The 18,642-nt window shown below is 50.5% G+C and overlaps 1 protein-coding gene across 1 annotated transcript in view; it reads left to right on the top strand.

Moving 5' to 3' along the window:
* VWF (von Willebrand factor) overlaps positions 1–18,642 on the top strand; it is a 121,714-nt gene that overhangs the window by 14,643 nt on the left and 88,429 nt on the right. The window contains exons 6-10 of the mRNA XM_045826343.1: positions 1,155–1,279; positions 13,348–13,564; positions 15,268–15,390; positions 16,179–16,290; positions 17,294–17,340. Of these exons, the coding sequence (XP_045682299.1) occupies positions 1,155–1,279; positions 13,348–13,564; positions 15,268–15,390; positions 16,179–16,290; positions 17,294–17,340 (624 nt within the window). The remainder of the gene's footprint in view (positions 1–1,154; positions 1,280–13,347; positions 13,565–15,267; positions 15,391–16,178; positions 16,291–17,293; positions 17,341–18,642) is intronic.

Here is an 18,642-nt window from a genome sequence, read left to right as displayed (position 1 = left end):
GGTGTTTTATTTTCTACCTACCACACCCCAGATGCCACTGACTATGTTTCTAAAGTTCTGCTTTTCTTTTTTTTCCCCAGGGATAGTTTATTTCCTATTCCCAAGTACATTATTTGACCTTCAAACATGCTTCATGCTTCTAGACCTGGCTGTGCAAAAATGCTCCATTAAGTTCCTTTGAAATGAAGGTTCAGCAGTGTTACTGGTGCCATGGGTGGCTGTGACATAAAGTAGACCCCTACTGTGCACCATGCCATGTAAGCCCATGAGGCCCTCATGGTCTGTTGTGAGTAGCTGACAGTGTGATTGTTATAAGTACTAAGGCACAGATATTGTCAGAGTGCAGTGGATGCAGTGATTGGAGGGCTTAGTCTCTATGTGGCACCCTTACCTTCCCTCTACAAAAGTATTTTGAATATCCACAATCTACCAGAATTTAGAGATAAGAGACATAGTCTGTACCCTGAATTAAGGAGCTCAGAGTTAAATGGGGGCTGAATAAAAGCAAAGAAATGCCAACACAAAGGATGATGAGAGTTTTGATAGAGGGATGGCCAAGGTGCTGAGACAGCACAGAGAAGGGCCCCACCCAACTTAGGCATGGCGGGTAGACAGGGAGCAGAGTCAGTTCTGAAGGACTTACTGGAGGAGGTGGTTCAGGAGCTGCACCTCCAAGAACAAATGGAGATATCATATTTTGCCGTGTATAATGCACACCTTTTGGTACAAATTTTTGAGGGAAAAATAAGGATGCACATTATACATGGGAATTAGTCCTAAAACATGGGTGCATATTTTACACAGCAAAATACAGTAGTCAAGGCAGTTGGTGGGGGAGGACATTCCACACAGAAGAATGGCACACAAAGGTGTGGAGAGGTGGAAATGATGGACACCTCCCTCGTCTTTCATGTTGTCTTCCGCCCTGTGCCCACCCATCCAGCTGCCCGCCTCTCACCAAACCCTGGCTGAACTCTGATGCCTGTGCTCCATCGTGTTATGCCGAGTGCTGCATAGAAAATACTCCCAGTCAAGAGGCCTATGTATGAACCTAACGAAAGTTGGTTCAGGAGATGACAGACCTACAGTTTCCCCTCAGAAGTCCTGGATCAGCTATAACTGTGGCTTCAGTTTCCTGAAACTTTTCTCCACAGGGAGCTTGACCTCAGACCCCTACGACTTTGCCAACTCCTGGGCCTTGAGCAGCGGAGAACAGCGGTGCAAACGGGCCTCCCCTCCCAGCAGCCCCTGCAACGTCTCCTCTGAGGAAATGCAGAAGGTGGGTACAGCCCAGGCTGGATATGGTCTGGAGGGTGCGGGACTTCTGGAGTTACGAGGCAGGAGGACATCTGGTCTCAGGTCCTCTACCTCGGGGAGCAATAGGCCTACCTCTGTGGGTCCCTCTGGCTGATCAATGTAAGGCTCCCATGGGTCCCTTTCCTCCTGAAAACCAACTGTGGCTGGAGTCTAGGTAGCTCTAAATCTAATGTTATTCTGGGCCTGGAACTCTAAAAATGTGTCTGGTCTAATGACTTGGTATAGTGAGTGACTCCACTTTTATGCTTTATACCCAAGGCCCTCTCTCTTGTCTCCCAATGTCTCCATCATCACCTGTCCCTTGTCTGAAATTATGCCAATAGAAAGAATTCCTACTTAGGTGCGCAGTAAGTGATTGTTTACAGTACAAATAGGAGAAGAAAACCCCAAACTCTTACTAGCACATCACCAGGAATGGGGTAGCTTTATTGTGGGGGAAGCTGGGTGGGTGGGGGCGGGCCTGAACTGACCAGCTTGGACATTGTAATAGTTTCCTGTGGCTGTGGTAGGAGGCAAATCATCTTAAATTTAGTGGCTTCTGACAACTGAAATGTAGTCTCTCACAGTTTGGGAGGTCAGAAGGCTGAGTTTAGATTCCCCGGGCCAAGATCAAGACGTCGGCAGGGCCACCCCGCCTCTGAGGCTCCAGGAAGATCTCTTCCTGCCTCTTCCAGCTCTGGTGGCTGCAGTGTTCCCTGGCTTGTGGTCACCTCATTCCCGTCACTGCTCCTGTGGTGCCATGACCGCCTGTGCCTATGTCCCTAAGACTCCGTACAGAGGGGGGCACCTCCCACCCTTCACACACAGCCCAGTTTCTTCCTGTACGGTAGCTAGTTAGCAGCTTTCCCCTCAGAGGTGGCCTTTATGCTCCCATGAACCACAACCTCCCCCTTGGAGAGAGGGGGTGGGCAAGGGAGGGCAACACTACACCCTGCCTCCACCTTCTGCAGGTAGAGATGGGCTTTGTGCCCCCTGTGTGGGGCCCTGGGAGGATGACACTTCAAGTGGGGCAAGGCCTCCCGGTGTCCTCCTTCTGTCTGTGTTCCCACCAGAGTGCCCCCACATTGGGAGGGGAGTGGAGGAAAGGAGGCCAAGTGCATAGCACTTTCAGCATAAGCTCTCCAATTCATTCTTTTTCTTCTCTTTCCTCCCAGTTATCACCCCATTCCTTTGGGGGAGCTGCACCCAGCTTGAGTTTAGAAGGAGAGCAAGGTGCCAGAGCCAAACTTACAGTTGTGTGGTTGGCCGGTGGTTCGCCTCCCCTGCCCTTGAATGTTTCCAGGCAGGGGCGAGATCAAGGGTGGGGGTGCCTCTGCAGGTGAGGTGGGGCGGGGGCCACACATGTACCTCTTACACCCAATCAGCTCTTTGAGGACATACGGGCTTTGTCACATTTTATTTTGCAAACACAGGCCAGCTCAGTGCTGAACAAATGTTCCCTCACCCTTGGAATAGTGAGGGAACATTTATACAAAGGAATAGTCTCATTTATCCATAGAAGTGGGAAGTGAAGACAGGATTTTGAAAGGGAAAACCTGACACTGAGGCCCGGTAGAGGAGGGGGACAGCCCTCGGTGGCCCAGAGACAAGGGGGAGGGAGGGAGTGGGTGAAGGAGGGAGGGAGGGAGAACCTACTAGAAACCTTGTTTGTCTCCCTGGGTGCCTTTCGGGGCTCCAGCTGCAAGCTTGCTACTCACTTTGTCTCTTGGGTGCATTAAAGTCCTTACTAACCAGTGTCTTGGGAGCAGCTGAAGAAACTGGTTACTGAGGTCTTAGTGCTGGGCAGAGGCCCCCAAACACGCCAGACCTCCCAAGGCACACGGTCCTCTAAGATCAGAACACCAGGTTGCAGGTTGTTTACCTGAGAAGTGAGGTTGGCTTTGTCTTAGCCAATCAGGCAGCATTTGTCTGTGACTGGTGCACTCTCATTGGCTAAGAAATACCGTGGTTTCTCTCTGGGGAGGTGATTAAGTGGTCTTTGGAACTGTTCACTGCTGGCTCAGTCCCCCTGGGCCTCTGGATCAGAAGTCAGGTCTGGTAAATGGGATCGTTTACAAGTGTTTGCCAGCGTGACTCCAAGGCCCTGTGCGGTGGCAGAGTGCTGTATGGGGCAGACTATACTGACCTAAGAACTTTGTTTGAGAGCCCGCAGAATCTGCTCTCCCACTTCGCTGGTGCTTCCCAGTCCTTCCAAGGTGGTAGCAAGCAGTCAACTCATTCTGAGAGCCAGGTCATATTACTTATACCTAGGGGATGAATGTTTCCTTGTTATGCCAACAAAACCCAGAGCCCGTCTGCTGGGACTGATAATGGCTCGTTTGAGTGCATGCAAATTTGCAGCTTTCTCAGCTTTTCAAACAAAGGGCTGGACTGCTGGAGTCTGGAGCTCAGGGAGCAGCCCTGGTAATAAAAAACCCCAAGCTCTAAGTGCTCAAATAATTGATGTTAATTTGCAGGCAACTCTACTGTGCAGTAAACATTTTAGAAAGATCTTTAGGTCGCCTTTAAAAAAAAGTTTTGTCTGTCTAGAGAATGTCAACAAGGGCTGGCCGTTATGAAAATCTTGTCTTTGTGTGGCATTCCCATCTGCAATGTGAAGGCCATGGCTCCAGGAGGCTGGACTAGTCCAGGCAGTGCTCTTGTTAATAAAAAAAAGGCAGCCCTTCCTTAAGACACTTTACCACCACCTGCTGGGAAATGGCCATCATAAGCACAAATGTGCCTACAATGTACACGTACATATATGATTTCTTCGATGTGAATGGTAGCCTCCTGGGTGTGTTGCCACTGTGCACTGTATGACCTGCAGAACTACACTTGTTGCCCATGGACTTGGCCTTGGCTTTGCTTCCATTGGGAGGCATAGTCCCTGCAACCGTCCTCCGCCTCAGGATCCTCTCCCAGGGTATGAAGGACATCTCCTGCTATTTCCTGCTGCCATCTGAGTGTGAGGACACTTCGTGCCCCTGCTCTTCACAGTCATCTCGTTATACCTCCTCCAAGCTGGTCTTCAAGATGCCCAGTCTTTCCTGAGGAGACTGAGTGTGCCAGTTATTACTCAGCCCCGGTGGTGAATCCTCTGTCAGCAGCATCAACCTCAGGCAGGTGTCTGCAGCACCTGCAGCACCTGAAATGTCTTTTCATCCATGTTAGAAATAGACTCATAATAACTTATAATGGGATGAGCTTCCAGAGGCTACTGAGTCCAGCCCCTTGCTCACTGCATGCATGCTCCCCGCAAGTTCTATCCTGATAGATATAGACAGTGCTGTAACCTTGATTTAAGAGGTAAATCTTTGAGGCATCCCTGCTGAGATCTCTCCAGCTCTCTTGCAGAGCTCAGTCTTGTCTCCCTGAAAAATTTCTCCTTTCTTTTTACCCCATGCAAGCCCTACCTCAGTGCCCTTGAATACTGGGGGAAGCAAGACCCTCTGAGTCTGGTTTCTCCAGGTCCGATTCAGGAGTTCCCATCTGATTATACTCCCATCAGTCCCTAATAGTCCCAGGTTGCCTTTTCTCCCACTGGCTCTGAATTTGACATTTATTCGGCGAACACAATCCTTATTCCTTTTGTTCTTTTGCTGTTCATGGCCTCACATTTCCTTCCTCTCTCCCTCCTCTGAACCAGCACACTGTTTACCAGTAATCCCCTTCCTTCCAGGAAGCCACCTGTCCCACACAAGCTGACATTTGTAAATACTCATGTGTACTTTGAGTAACCATAACATGTCTCTTCAACAGCACAAAGAGGCACACAAAATACTCATTTTGTCGAGGACAATGCAATTCACTCTTCATGTCCTCATGAAATATTGTCCAAGCCTTTTTTTAATTTGCAAAGTGGGGACCCAGTTCTTTGTACTACTTCTGCTCACAGTCGTAGTGGGAGGGCGCTCACAGGCCTGGAGGGAGGTAATTTAAGCACAGGGCTTGGCGGAGGTGCTGAGTGCCCTGGCAGAGCTGGGGGCTCACGGGCCAGGTCTACTCCTGGCACCCTTCTTCCACTGCCTGACTCTTCCATTCACCACGTTGAGTGGCCTGAAGTAGATTTTTCTTGGAGATTGGGAAGACTTCTGCTCCATTCATGTGTTTGGTAAGATCGAGGTGATTCATGGAGAGACTGATGGTGTCAGAGTCTGGTCCAGGGAAGGTCAATAAATCTCAAGGAAAGAATGTGTAACCCGAAACCCCCGGAGGAGTTAGTTGTCAGACAACAGCACTGTGGCTGGTTTTACAGACAGGGTGCCCACCCTTGGTGTCCCACTGATGTTTAGCTCAGGGTTTGGGGTTGAGCACAAGCACGCACACGCACATGAGCACACGCGTACCACCCCCACTTCACCCCTGTTGCTGAGTGAGAACTGCTCTCTCAAGTCTCTCTCCAGCCATATGCAGGCTGAGGGGTGAGGACTCACATCGCATACTTTGCTGAGGTCCACGAATCTCAGGTGCTGTCCTTGGTTTCACTTGATCATTCTCTGCGTCTTCACGTACTTACGTCCCTGCCCTGCATCTCAGCCTTCCTTCTCCAAGGTGAGCAGAGCTCTATCCAACACTGCGTAAGCACCCTTTTCCTTTAGAGAAAATTCACTCTCCTGAATGCAAAGCAGGAGGAGGGACAGTGAACCCATGGGCTTGTGGTGGGGTAGGGGTGACTGGGGTCACTGTGCCTTTGGGGGGTCTAGCCTTATAACAGGGCTCAGAGGCTGCCACAGGAGTTCAAAGATTTGCCTCAAGTTAAGCAGTACTTGGCCTTTTAGGGCACTTATTTAACAAACCATTGAGGAGGATCAGATAAGATCTGAGTCCCCCAGTTCAGATGCCTCCCTAACATAAAAATCTCAAAATCCTTTAACAAAATATTTCCTAAGCAGCGTTCTTTCCCTTGTCCTTCCTTCTGGTGAGGTCAAGAATGAGCAAGAATCTGACTGTGCCCACTAGTACATACTTATTGAAATGTATTATATGGGTTGGGTGATACTAAAACTGTGCAAGGTAGACTTGCAGTCTTGCTCAAGGGACAAGACACACGTGAGGAACTGAACAACCACGAAAGAGAACCATGCTTGTACTATCTTGGATGGTGAATGGTGAGTTGCCCAAAGAATAGTAAGTGTAATGGCAGCTCAGAAGGATCAGCTCTGTGATGAGAGCTGATTAGCTTTCCTCACTGGGAGCATGAGCAGTGGAGGGTCCCATCCCTAGAGCTCAGGCAGACCCCAGACTGGGAATTTGGGGCTGGTACTTGGCCCTTGTCCTTCCAGCCAGCTGAGCCCTGAGAATTGCTCAGAGGCCTTCCAGGAGACCAGGGCAGAGGGTGAGGAGAGCCTTTTGGAAAGTTGGGGACTTCTTGGACATGTCCAGTTACCCTACTTCTCTTGAAGGCTATACTCCAACTGTCGTAGAGAGAGGAATGTCTAACTCTGCCAAAACCATCCATTTGGTGGGTATCCATCAACCAGTTTCATGGGGTCCTTGTGAGCCAGATCTTGAAATGTGGGTGGGAATCTCAGGCCAGCCAGAGTTATAATAGACTCAGGAACCCTCCCCCATCCATCCTCGCAGGCTGACTAATGAGAAACGATGCCCTGCCCCAGGGATGAATTCTTGAACCCACTACTTTGGATGAGTTCAGGCTCTGGGCGCCTCCATACCTCCTCCGGGGGCAGCCGTAGGGCACCCACACCAGGCCTGGAAAGATCAGGGCCTGGCTGAACAATCTTGAACTTTATATATTAGCCCCTTTCTTTGTTCACTTTGGTCCTAGGAATGCTCCCCTCCCCTCTCCTTTGTCAGCTGTTTGGGAACAAACACAATAGCTAAGCTTCAGATCTCTTTTCCTCCCTACACTCCCCCGCCCCCATCTGCCACTGGGGAGATGTGTTTCTTTTCTCTCCCTCTCCCTTTGACTGGCATGGCATCTCCAGGGAAGAGGCCTGGCCTCCTTTAATGAACTGAAATGTGATTAAGATGGACCACAAGTGGGTCTGCACACCCACCCAGGCAGGGTGAGGTCATGGATTGATGGAGTTGGGGCTGGAGCTCTTGCCAGCTTCTAGCACTGCAGACAAGAGATGAAGGAAGACAGAGGAGCCGATGCCTCGCATTGGAGCCAGGCAGATGCTGGAAGTGTGCAAATTAGCTGGCCGTCCTTTTGCCTCCCTGCCAGCATGGTTTAGCAGAGAGCTGAGGAGAAACCACTTTCGAACTGTTGGGCTAATATTGACAGCAGGCCAATGATAATAGTTATAAGCACTTGATTACCTTCCTGTGTAACCTTATTTAATTTTATTTGGTAGCAACCGTCTAAAGTAGGCATTGCTATTCCTGTTAGTAGGTTCTGCTGTGAGTGACAGGACACCTAAAGTAACAATGGTCCGCACATTGTAGAAGTTTATTTCTCTCGCGATGTAAAGAAGCTCGGGACCCCACGCATGGTGCCGAGACCCAGGGTCCTTGTGTCTTGTTTCTCTGTCGTTACCAGTATGAGGCTTCTGTTTCACGGCCCGAAGGCAGGTCAAGCCTCAGGCATCACAACCACATTCCACCAGTAGAAAGAGAAGGGACTAAGAAAGAAGCACCTTCTCCTTTTAAAAAATAATTTTAAAAAATCTTTTAGAAAGAGGGGAAGGGAGGGAGAAAAACATCAATGTAAGAGAGAAACATCAATCTGTTGCCTCTTGCATGCCCCAACCAGGGATCGAACCCCTGACCCAGGTATGTGTCCTGACCAAGAGTTGAACCAGCAACGTTTTGCTTTGTAGGACGATACTCAACCAACAGAGCCACACTGGTCAGGGTCCCCTCATTCTCTTTTTTCATTTTGAAATTATGATGTAAATGTACGGCATTTGGTTGCATGTAATTAATTAATCAACAATATTCTTAGAATTTCTGCTTTGTTCTTATTCACTCTTGATTTTAAAGGTTTTCTGTAACTGGAAAATGAATCAGCACCAAGAAAACAGGTTTAATTATTTAAAAATACATTTTGGAAAAATTTAAATGCATCTTCTATTTGTTACCAATGAAGAAATGTGGAGACCAACAACCAAAAAGGTTCATTTGCTTTGTGGTGCCAGACTTCTTAGAAAACTATAGCAATTTAAAGATACTCCTCTGTGCAAAAGTGTATTTGCAGATCTGGCCGGGAGACTTACAATTAGCAAAGAAAACATTCCTACTACCCAGCGATGATTTCGATGCTCTGGAGCTGCATTGCCTTGCTCTACAGACATTTTTAGATGGCTGCTTTTCCGGAGAGCCGATCTGCCGCAGGGGGAGGCTGGCTGGAGCACCCTCTCCTGTTTAGGATGCTGCCTGGAAGTTGCAGAGGACCCTTTCCTTATATTCTGTTGGTCAAAGCTTCATCATATGGCCATTCCCGGCTGCAAGGGAGGCTGAGAAACGGAATCTTTATTCCCACTGGTTATATATGTGCAGGGGAAAATTGAAAACCGAGGGTTTTCATGACTGAGAAAGAAGGGAGGAATAGATTTTGGACAACTTTCAGATCTTCCCCACATTCTCCCTCTCTAACTGGTGAGGAAGCAGAGGTGCAGAGAAGCAAGATAATTTTCCTCAAGTCATGCACTTTGGAAGTGAGGGGCTGGGACTCCGTGCATCCAGGCTTCTCAGACCTGAGCTGTTCTGTCCATTGCACTGCACGGTCTTCTAATCTGATTGTTGGGAAATGCGGGGGTGGAGGGCGTGGGGGGGCGGGGTAGGGCCTTTCAAGGGCATGAAAGGCCATATGAACTGTGGTTTGGTGGCAGGTGCCTGGCCTGTGGATGGAATCAAGGTCTCAGTCCTGCTCAGTTACCCCTCCCCTTGTTTAGCAGTTTGCAAATGGTTCAGTCTCAAGACCCCTTTACACTCTTAAAAATGATTGAGGATGCCAAAGAGATTTCCTTCATGTGGGTTATATCTACTGATATTTACAACTTTAGATATTAATACTGAGAAATTTAAATCATCTTAATTTATTTAAAAATAATCAATCCATTATATTTTACATGAGTAACATCTTTTCAATAGAATAGCTATGAATTCTGAACAATGAAAACGGTTAGGAAGAAGAACGGATTGTTTCTCGGTTCTGCAGATCTCCTCACCGCCTGGCTTATGAGAAGTCAGCTGGGCTCTCCTACCTGCTCCTGCACGCGGTTGGTTGTGGGACTGCCTGTCACGCAGCCTCTGGAAAATTCCACTGTGCCCTTGCAAAAGAAGGGGATCAAACAGGGCCAATAACATCTTACTATTGTTATAAAAGTGGCTATGACCTCGTGGACCCCTGAAAGGATCTTGGGGGTCTGTAGGGGTCGCACTGTTGGAACCGCTGACCTTGTAAGTTCTTCACTGTCTCCATGCCTCCGTCTCCAACCCTGGAAGACTGTACTTGTCTCACCTTTCTCTGAGGAGGTTTGTGTTCTTTGCTGGTGTCTTCAGGCCTCTGAAGGCTCCGTTTGTGGGAGTGGGGCTTGCGGTGGTCTCTGAAACAACCTGGTCTGTTCAGGAAACCATCAGTAACATAGGAGGTGGGGAGTGGGGAGGGATGAACTAGGGAGGTCTGCCGGTCAGATCCTGGGAGGCCTGGCCTCGCTGCCTCCCTAAGGAGCCAGAACTTGGCCCTCTAGGCTGGGCTGGACATGGTCGGATTTGCCTATTTTGTATTGACCTGGACACGCTGTTGGAGACGTGGAGGCCACACAGCCAAAGCTTGTTGGGTGAAGGTTGGGTCACCTCCTGCCTGCTGATACCTCCACCCTGGATCTGACACGGTGCCAGCTCCAGCTCGGGCTCATGTCTGTGGAGACGTCTTGTCTTGGGAACCAGCTGGGCTGGTGGGGCTACCTGTGGAGGACAGAGCAGCCTGAGGGGCAGGGATAGCAGCTGGAGGCACCACCGTGCTGTGGTTCCAGTGGCGGGCAGTCCTGCCCGGCCCTCAGACTGCGGTCACTCTAGTAGGCCAAGTGCAGGCCAGGCCTGAAGAGGAAGACTGGAGGCAAGATGGGAGACAGACCTCTCCTTTTGTCCTTGCTGAGAGAGCAAACCTAGCCAGATTCCAGGTGCCAACGCTGGAGGCCAAAGGGATTGTTCTAAGAAGGGAGGTGGCTGTTTCTGCAGAAATCCACTCCCATCCTGCAGACAAATAACCAGAAAACACCCTTCTTGTCAGGCTTTCTGTAAACCATTTAATACCTCAAGGGACCTCCCCAGAAATGTGCTGGAGTCTTATTCCCACTTTTCCTTTGAACAGGAAAAAAATGGACAGGAGCCAGCTGGAGACGGGCTGTGCTGGGTGCTTTCCCACTGTCGCTCTGACAGGGGAGGGGACACTGGGCGCCTGGGTCTCTTCTCTCTGCTGGCTTGACTGTCCTGCTGGTGAGAACCCCGGGTGCCCAGCTGTCCCTGTGCCTGCAGGGTCAGTCCTGTGGTGCAGAGGCGGCTCCACGCCACTGTCCTACAGACCAGGTGACAGCAGCGTCACTAGAAAAAGACCCATGGAGTCTGCCTGTTTGTTTTTTTTTTCTGGTTTTCACTTGTAGGTGGGGAAAGAGGTAGGCAAGGACTGAGCACCTGGCCCTCTCAGGGTGGCCCTCAGCTGCCCTTTAAGAGTCTAGTAACCCCACTTTTTGACTGTCATTTCCGATGGGGCAGGTGGTACGGCTGAGGCCTCCTCCCCTGAACCTCAGGAGATTCTTAGACCTGCCTATCACAGAAAGGTGGGTCCTCCCTCACCCTTCCACTGGAAAGAAACTCACTTTGTTTCTTTCCACCTTGTGACCACCCCCCACCCCCACCCCCCATCACAGAATAACAAAACCAGCTCCTCTCTTTGCCATGGAGCCCCCAACATAGTAGTACATTGATAATGTTGCCATGGCAACCATTCATCCTACTGAGCCCAGGGGGATGGAGACAGGAAAAGGAGACAAAGATGTCCTTCTGTCCTGCTAGTGACCTGCTCACCATTCTAAAGGATAAACCTAATGGCAGGAGGGATAGTGGGAGGGATCTCTCTGGTGGCCGAGATATCGATGATGATGATGGTGACACCATGTATCAGTCTAAACCTTTACGTGCATCATTCCATTCACTCTTCACTCAGTCTCTTCGGGTAGGTGCTGTTATTATCCTCATCCTCTCCTTCCAGAGGAGATGGGATTAAGTAAACAGCCCACGGTCACACCACTGGCTTGGGGAAGAAGTGGAGCTCAGATTGGGGCTATGAAGTTAAAACACGTCCAGGGCAGGACTGTTCCTGACATTGTCTTCAGAAACCTCAGTTTCCCCTGTGTGAGATGCTTGGGTGGCCATGGAAGGATGCATGTGTCACCTGAGACCTCAGTGGTCATGCGGCCCATGAGAGCGGTCCTCGTTTGTCGATAGCTTGCTTGGTGCCAGGTCCTGTACGTCTCTATACCACCTCTGAGGCAGTCCTGTTCCGTCCCCATTGTACTCAGGACACCCTCCTCTAATGAGGTGACGTTGTGCCTCAGTTCCCACCACCAGCCAGTGGCACAGCTGGGTTGAAGCCTGTGCTTTTTCTCAGCCCCACAGTGGGTGTGGGGTCTCCGACTGGAAGGGAGTGAGTTAGGAGAGTGGCTCATGGAGGGAGTGCTGCTGTCAGCAGTTGGCCCCCAACAAGCAGAGCTGCAAATTGTCCTTACCCACAAGTCTGCAGCAGCTGCAGCATTCTCAGGTGCAGCGGGAACCAGCCACGCCCAAGTGCTTGGGCCCTCAGGGCTCTGGGCCACACCTCCCACCCCTGTGCCCCTCCCCCTTCCTGGGCCTGCTGCACTCTGGGTGCATCTCAGCTCTGCCCACCTGGTTCTGATGGCAGACTCCATGGGGTCTGAGTGGCACTGTGAGCAGGACACAGATTTCCCTAGGGCCACCGCAGGTCCCTGTCCCTGGGGCTGCCAGGGTGGTTCTTGCGGATGGTGAGCAGCACCAAGTCAGATTTCTACTCCTTCAGGCTCTCCACGGTGCCACAGAAGATGAGGCCCCGGGCCTGGCTCCTGGCACACCCATGGGGTCATTTCTAGTGACAATACTGAGTAGTGTCAGATCAAAGATATCGATTCCAAGACACATGTTATTCCCTGTCTCTAAGAAAGAAAAAGCTGCCACTTCAGGTATAATATCAATTGTAAGCTTCACTCCAGTTTCAGAGATGCTGAACTGTGAAAAAGATGTGCATTTGGAATCATTAATACACAGAACCCAGAGATGTTTGCAAATACAACTCAGGAGTGTTTGTGTATATTAATGTGCTACCGGAGAAATCAGTGACAACAGTTCCAAGCCTGCAATGTGCTGAGATGCAAAAAGAGCCCGTGGCTGGTAGAGTGTCTCTAGCACAGTTCAGAGCATCCTAGCCTGTTCTCGATGACGGGGACTGGTCCTGCTGGGCCCAGGAACCTCCTGGGGAATGTTGAGAAGAATATTGCTGAAGTCCATCTCCATCACACCGAATTTTAATCCCTGCGGGGAAGGCCCAGGAGTGTCTACTTGATAAAACTCTGTGTCCCACCTCCTCATTTGCAGTGGAGAAGACCAATGTCAGGGAGCAGAGGTGACTTGGTCTGTGCAAAACAAGCTGATCAGCATTCCCAGACCCTGAAGCCACATGTCGTCCTGCGGAATTCCACATGGACTCCAAGTTCAGCGTTCTCTTCACTCTTTTCTCCCTCTCTGCTCTTTCCCTTCAGGGGGCGCTGTCTGCCACTGCCATGCAAGGGCCTTGGGCCCTGCTTTCCCAGGGCTCAGTTTAGGAGGTGACCTCAGTCTCAGTGCACTTCCCATAGCATGGGTCCAATCTCTTTCCTTTGACTGGTGGACTGTTTGGTTTGACAACTGTTGATAACCCTCGACTAGGTGCCAGGTGCCATCCCTGTGTGAGGGAACTTCCTGGGCTTTCAGGGCAGGGCTAGGTCTCCGCTGAGTCCCACTCAGGAGGAACTGCAGTGAGGAGCCAGGGCCCCATGCTGCCACCCTCACTGAGGTGCTGTCTTGTTCTTGCAGGGCGCCTGGGAGCAGTGCCAGCTTCTGAAGCGTGCCTCGGTGTTCGCCCGCTGCCACCCTCTGGTGGACCCCGAGCCTTTTGTGGCCCTGTGTGAAATGGCCCTGTGCACGTGCACCCAGGGGCTGAGATGCCCTTGCATGGCCCTCATGGAGTACGCCCGGGCCTGTGCCCAGCAAGGGATAATATTGTACGGCTGGACCGAGCAGACCGTATGCCGTAAGTCACGGCCCACCCTCTGTGGCTGGGGAGGTGCTTGGGGCGTGGGGAGAGTGGTGTCTGTCCTGGAGTGTCCCTCAGGAAGCTCTCAGTCTGTGTCTTAATGGTGCCCTTTTACCATACATGCCCCAGCCAGACAGTGTCTGCCAAGCCACCACGTTTCTGGACCCAGTTCCTGTACACTCCCTGCCCTTTGTCACCTGGCCATAGAGAGCTTGCTGGCCCACAGAGGGAGTCCCCTCCCTTCAAGGCTGTGATGAGGCTTGAAAGGCCTTCCCGAGGTCTCCATGCCATTTCTCCTGCCTCTGTTCTCACGTCATGCCTCACCTGGTTCCCCATGACTCCCTCAGAAAACCCATCCCCTGGACACAAAAGCCTTCTCTGCCTGCAGCCAGAATCTTGGCAGCATGGCAACTTCAGTTAATATCTTTGCTGATTGCCTGTCTGAATTGATGAAGAGCAGAGAGCTGGTACACTGTCCACGGGTGATCCTGGAGATCCTGGAAGCTTTCATTAAGTTCTTCCCTTTCATTAAATCAGCCTTTGGCCGCCCAGGCCCAGTGTTCACCACTCCTTCCACTTCCCCTCATGGCGCCTGTGGTTTTGACCTAATCTCATTGGGCCCCTGGTCATGGGCATTGTCACCAGCCCCAGATTATCATGATTAGGGAGGAGCTTGTCCCGTCACCCTGCAAGAAGCCTCCTCTGTTCCCTGCCTTTCCACTGACCGAAGCTGTGCAGATGAGCAGCCGGTCTGCAGTAATTACACGGCACTGATAGAGGTGGGGGAGCTGGTCAAATATATGTGCCACACACGCAGTTTTCAGTTTGCAAAGTTTTTTCAGCTTATTAGTTAGAGCTTTTCATGTTTGCGGTGGAATATGAGGAAGGCAGCTGTTAGCCGCAGGGTTCTCCTCTGTAAACTGGAGGGGCTGTTTTTGTTTGTCTGTTTGTTTCAGGTCTTTAGAGGTAGGGCGGGGGAGATACCTGATGTTTCCTGGGGAGAGAGGGTTTGGGGCAATTGTCTAATGTCATGAAGCCTGAAAAGAGTTCTGATCCTTTGGTTGGCCTGTGTGGCCGTCAGCACAGGGCTGGAGAGAGAGGAGGAGAGCCAGCCCTTGCCCACGAGTTGCTGGGTCCATCGGGGAGGACAGATGCTTAGGTGCTAGGCTCTGAAGGCAGTCCTCTAGCCCAGGGGAATAAAAACAGGGAGGGTAGGTGTGAATGCTCTACACCCTGTGTGGGGCATTTGAGTGGGGCCAGCTTTAGGAGAGAAAGGGGCCCTCAGAGGAGATTGTGATGAGGACATTATTTACTCCTCGCTTAGCCCCCGGAGGCCATTTATTTTCAGCCCAGAGGGGTTTTGTGTCATCCTGAGAGGGTTTCAGCTGAAAGGGACAGAACAGAGGGGTGCAAGAAAGTGCCAAGTTGTCCATGGACAGCAGATGACCAAGAAGAAGGGGTGGTGGTCCCAGGTGACCCTGCTGGGCACAGGCCAGGTTCTACAAGATGAAAGATGTTTCTTCAGGGAAGGGGTGGTTGGGTGGAAGGGCCCTTGGCCCTTGGGATGCCATTGGGACAGAGATGGCCCCGGGCCCTGGAGACAGAGGGAAGCAGACCAAGGGGGCATAAGTACCGTGTGTGGCTTGGGAGGTGCTATGTGGAGGGACTGCTCTGGGGAGACTCTGAGCTTTCTCTTTCAGGACCGGCATGCCCTGCTGGCATGGAGTACAAGGAGTGCGTGTCCCCTTGCACCAGAACCTGCCAGAGCCTGCACATCAATGAAGCGTGTCAGGAGCAATGTGTGGATGGCTGCAGCTGCCCTGGTAATAAACTTTCCACTTTATTTACTCGTCTGAGACCTTGCCAGTGCTCTTGGCTGAGGGCAGCCAGATGAAAGCCACTTGTGTTCGTTCCCCATCGCTGAAATCAGAGGCCTTTTATTTATTTTCTAAAAGTCTTCATGCAGAGAGGTCAGGAATGAGCCGGTATTTATTTTTAATTTATGTTTTCCTGTTGTACTGTATCCATGAAAGCACCTGTGTCTCGGACACAGAAGGATGGTCTAGATGCCAACAGTGCCTTTGTTTGGGGAGCATGTGGCTCGATCCAATGGCAGTTTTGTAGGAAGTCGTTCTCAGGAGAGACTTTGTGAGCTTTGGTGAAAACCCTGTTAAATTAGTAAGAGTGAGTCCTGTGCGTTTTGACTCATGACTTTCCTACCGGAAAACCTTGAACAAAACTCTTGTCTCGTTTTCGTCTGTAAAATGGTGATGAATTCCCTTCCCTTATCTCATTGCGTAAATGCAAAAGGTAAACCTCCCACAAGCTTTTTGAGCTTCCTGGAAGAAATCCTCAGCCTAGACTCATGACGTCCTTACTGAGAGAACTTGAACAAAACTCTTTCCTCATTTCTTCATCAGGAGAGTGGAGATTAACAATCCCCCTCCCTCATGTTGCACTAATGTGAGAGATTAACACCATAGAACAAGTTCTCGAGCTTCCTGGAAGAAGCCCTAGGCTGATGATGACCCCCTGTATGGGGATTTGATAGTTACGAGATGAGTAATGATGATGACAAGTTGAGTCTGTGCCTTGATGCCCTTGAACCCAGAGGGACAGCTCCTTGATGAAGGCCGCTGCGTGGAAAGCTCGGAGTGTCCCTGTGTGCATTCTGGGAAGCGGTACCCTCCAGGCGCCTCTCTCTCAAGAGACTGCAACACCTGGTAACTGGTGGTCTGGGACAGCTGCCCGGGGACGGTGGAGGGGAGGCTGGGGCAGTAGGGGAGGTAGCAGGTGGAATAGGACCTGGCCTGAGCTTAGGGAGTAGAGGATGAGATGGGGGAAGGTTAGGGGAAGGGAGAGGAAGTCAGTGATGGAAAGCAAGGATGATATTACTGATATGCCCAGAGGGGGCAGGGGCAAGGAGGGAAGGACTTTACATGCAAACAACATCTCTAGCTTTCCCCCAAACTAAACAATGCTTTAATAAATGACCCTTTCTTCCTGGAGAGGGACTACATAACAGTCAGCAAGCCACAGACAGTTCTTCGCTCCTTGAGATCATTTATCTACAAGGTGGAAGGAAGCAGCGGTGCCCATGGAAACTCATGCAGGCCTGCCCTCCACGGTTCCCTGCGATCAACCAGGCCTCGCCTGGGTTTCTGTCTCTGCTTAGCTCAAATCGTCTCCTCAAGAAGCTCCTCTGGCTGTTTCCTCTGGTTAACTTCACCTGCCCCTGCACATGGGGAATGTAACATCTCGTTTCGTCTCCACACCTATTCTCTTTGCTGTCTTCCCCTACTTGGCAGGCTTCCAGGAGTCTCCTGGGGCTGCCGGACATGATTCTTGGTGTTACCCCTTTGGACAGCTTTTCCTTCTTCTCTTCCATTAGCTCTGCGTGTGTCTGGGTATGCTCATGCGCCCTGGCGAGATTCGGGGGAGGAATCTGATTGCATAGTGCCTGGGTAGGGACATTGGGTCCCCTAGCTTTTTTGGTTTGTCTATTTCCCTGTCAGAGTTTCTTCCCTTTGGCACTCTCTCCAAGGTTCCTCTGGACCAAAGCCCTGTCCTGTACACCTTTATTCTCATAAAGACCCGCCAGTACCAGTTCCTTTCCTCTTCCAGATCCCTTCCATTGGGGGCGGTGCTATCTGTGGGGGGTGCCCGAATTGTCCATGTACCTGTGTTTGCAGAACAACCCATGACCTGTGCTTTTCTCCCCAACAGCATTTGCCGAAATGGCCTGTGGATCTGCAGCAATGAAGAATGTCCAGGTAGGCGACATTTTGCTTATCCTCTGCCTTCTCACACATCAAGGCAGGGAAAAGGCAGCCTCTACGTGGCTGGATGCAAGCCCTTGACCAGAGCTCTGGTTTCAGCTGTCAGCTGTGCCAACCCACTCACGAGCCAGCAAGCCAAGGGGGAATGCACCTGGGCTAAGGTTTTCCTGTCCTTTTCTCATGAGAAAAGGATTAAGGTTGAATGTGCTATAAAAACTGTACGGTCATGGTTGATTAAACAAAGATGACTCAGATTCTTTGGAAAGTTAAGAGGAGGAAGGGCCTGGTAATTCTGGTAATTCTTTAAGCTTGAAGTGAGAATTTCTGGAATTTTTTGGAATGCCTGACATAAAGACCATGTTTGGCGTGGTCCACGAGCTAGAAAAATCAGACCACCAAGGATTCCTCCTAACCCTCTCCTCCCCATGGAAAATCTATTTAGGAAACGTTGTCTTATAATCCCTGCCTTTTACTTCCTCCTCTGTTTGGCCCCAAACTATATATTCTATTTACTGTAAACTTTGCCCATTCGAAGCTCCCTGCCCCCCGCCCAAGGGCTGGGGCTCTTCTCCTGACAGGTCTCCCCTCTGTGGTCATTCATGTGATGTTTGCTATGTGTTGGGCCATATGCTAAGCTCTTTACAGGTATCGCCTCATCACAACAACCTATGAGGCAGATATAACTCATCCTCATTTTACAAAAGAGGAAACAGACCCAGAGAGGTTAAGTAATTTGCCCAAGATCACACAGCTACTAAGTGACAGAGGCAGGACTCAAATTCACAACTGCCTGGTTTCTACTTTTGCCCTTCCTTCTACTTTCCCTCCTGGTCCATGATTTGTCCCTTCGTAGGAGGGTCTTTTCCATTCTTTGTGAGCTCTAGAGAGGCCTCGCACTTGGTTAAAGACCAGCTTAGCCTCAACTTGTGTGGTGGATACTGCTTTGTGGGTCCCCGTGTTTGCAGAGTGCAATAAAAAATTGCAAGGCATGCAGCCAGATGTCAGGCTCCCTTCCCTGTGGCCCAAGAGGCCACATTGGCTTTGGTGGACTAACGGGGGGTTGAGCTTAGATACTGGGATCGTGTTTAGAGACTGTGGCTTTAAGGTCACTTAAGACCTTACCCAGTGCTTGCTATACTAGGAAAATTCTTGAGCTAGCTGAAAAGTGGGCACAAGGGATAGGTCAATGAATTTGGCCAGGGGTGGCTAACTAGCCAGTTTGTCTTCTGTGCAATTCTTAAAGGAAGTACAAGGGATGAACGATGCTCTTACAAGTGATGTCAGTGCTCCAATTTC

Source organism: Phyllostomus hastatus, unplaced genomic scaffold (genome assembly GCF_019186645.2).
Source record: "Phyllostomus hastatus isolate PE091 unplaced genomic scaffold, TTU_PhHast_1.1 phas_scaffold_755, whole genome shotgun sequence".
NCBI lineage: Eukaryota > Metazoa > Chordata > Mammalia > Chiroptera > Phyllostomidae > Phyllostomus > Phyllostomus hastatus.
Note: the sequence above shows the minus strand (reverse complement) of the source record. Positions and strands in the feature narration are given on the sequence as shown.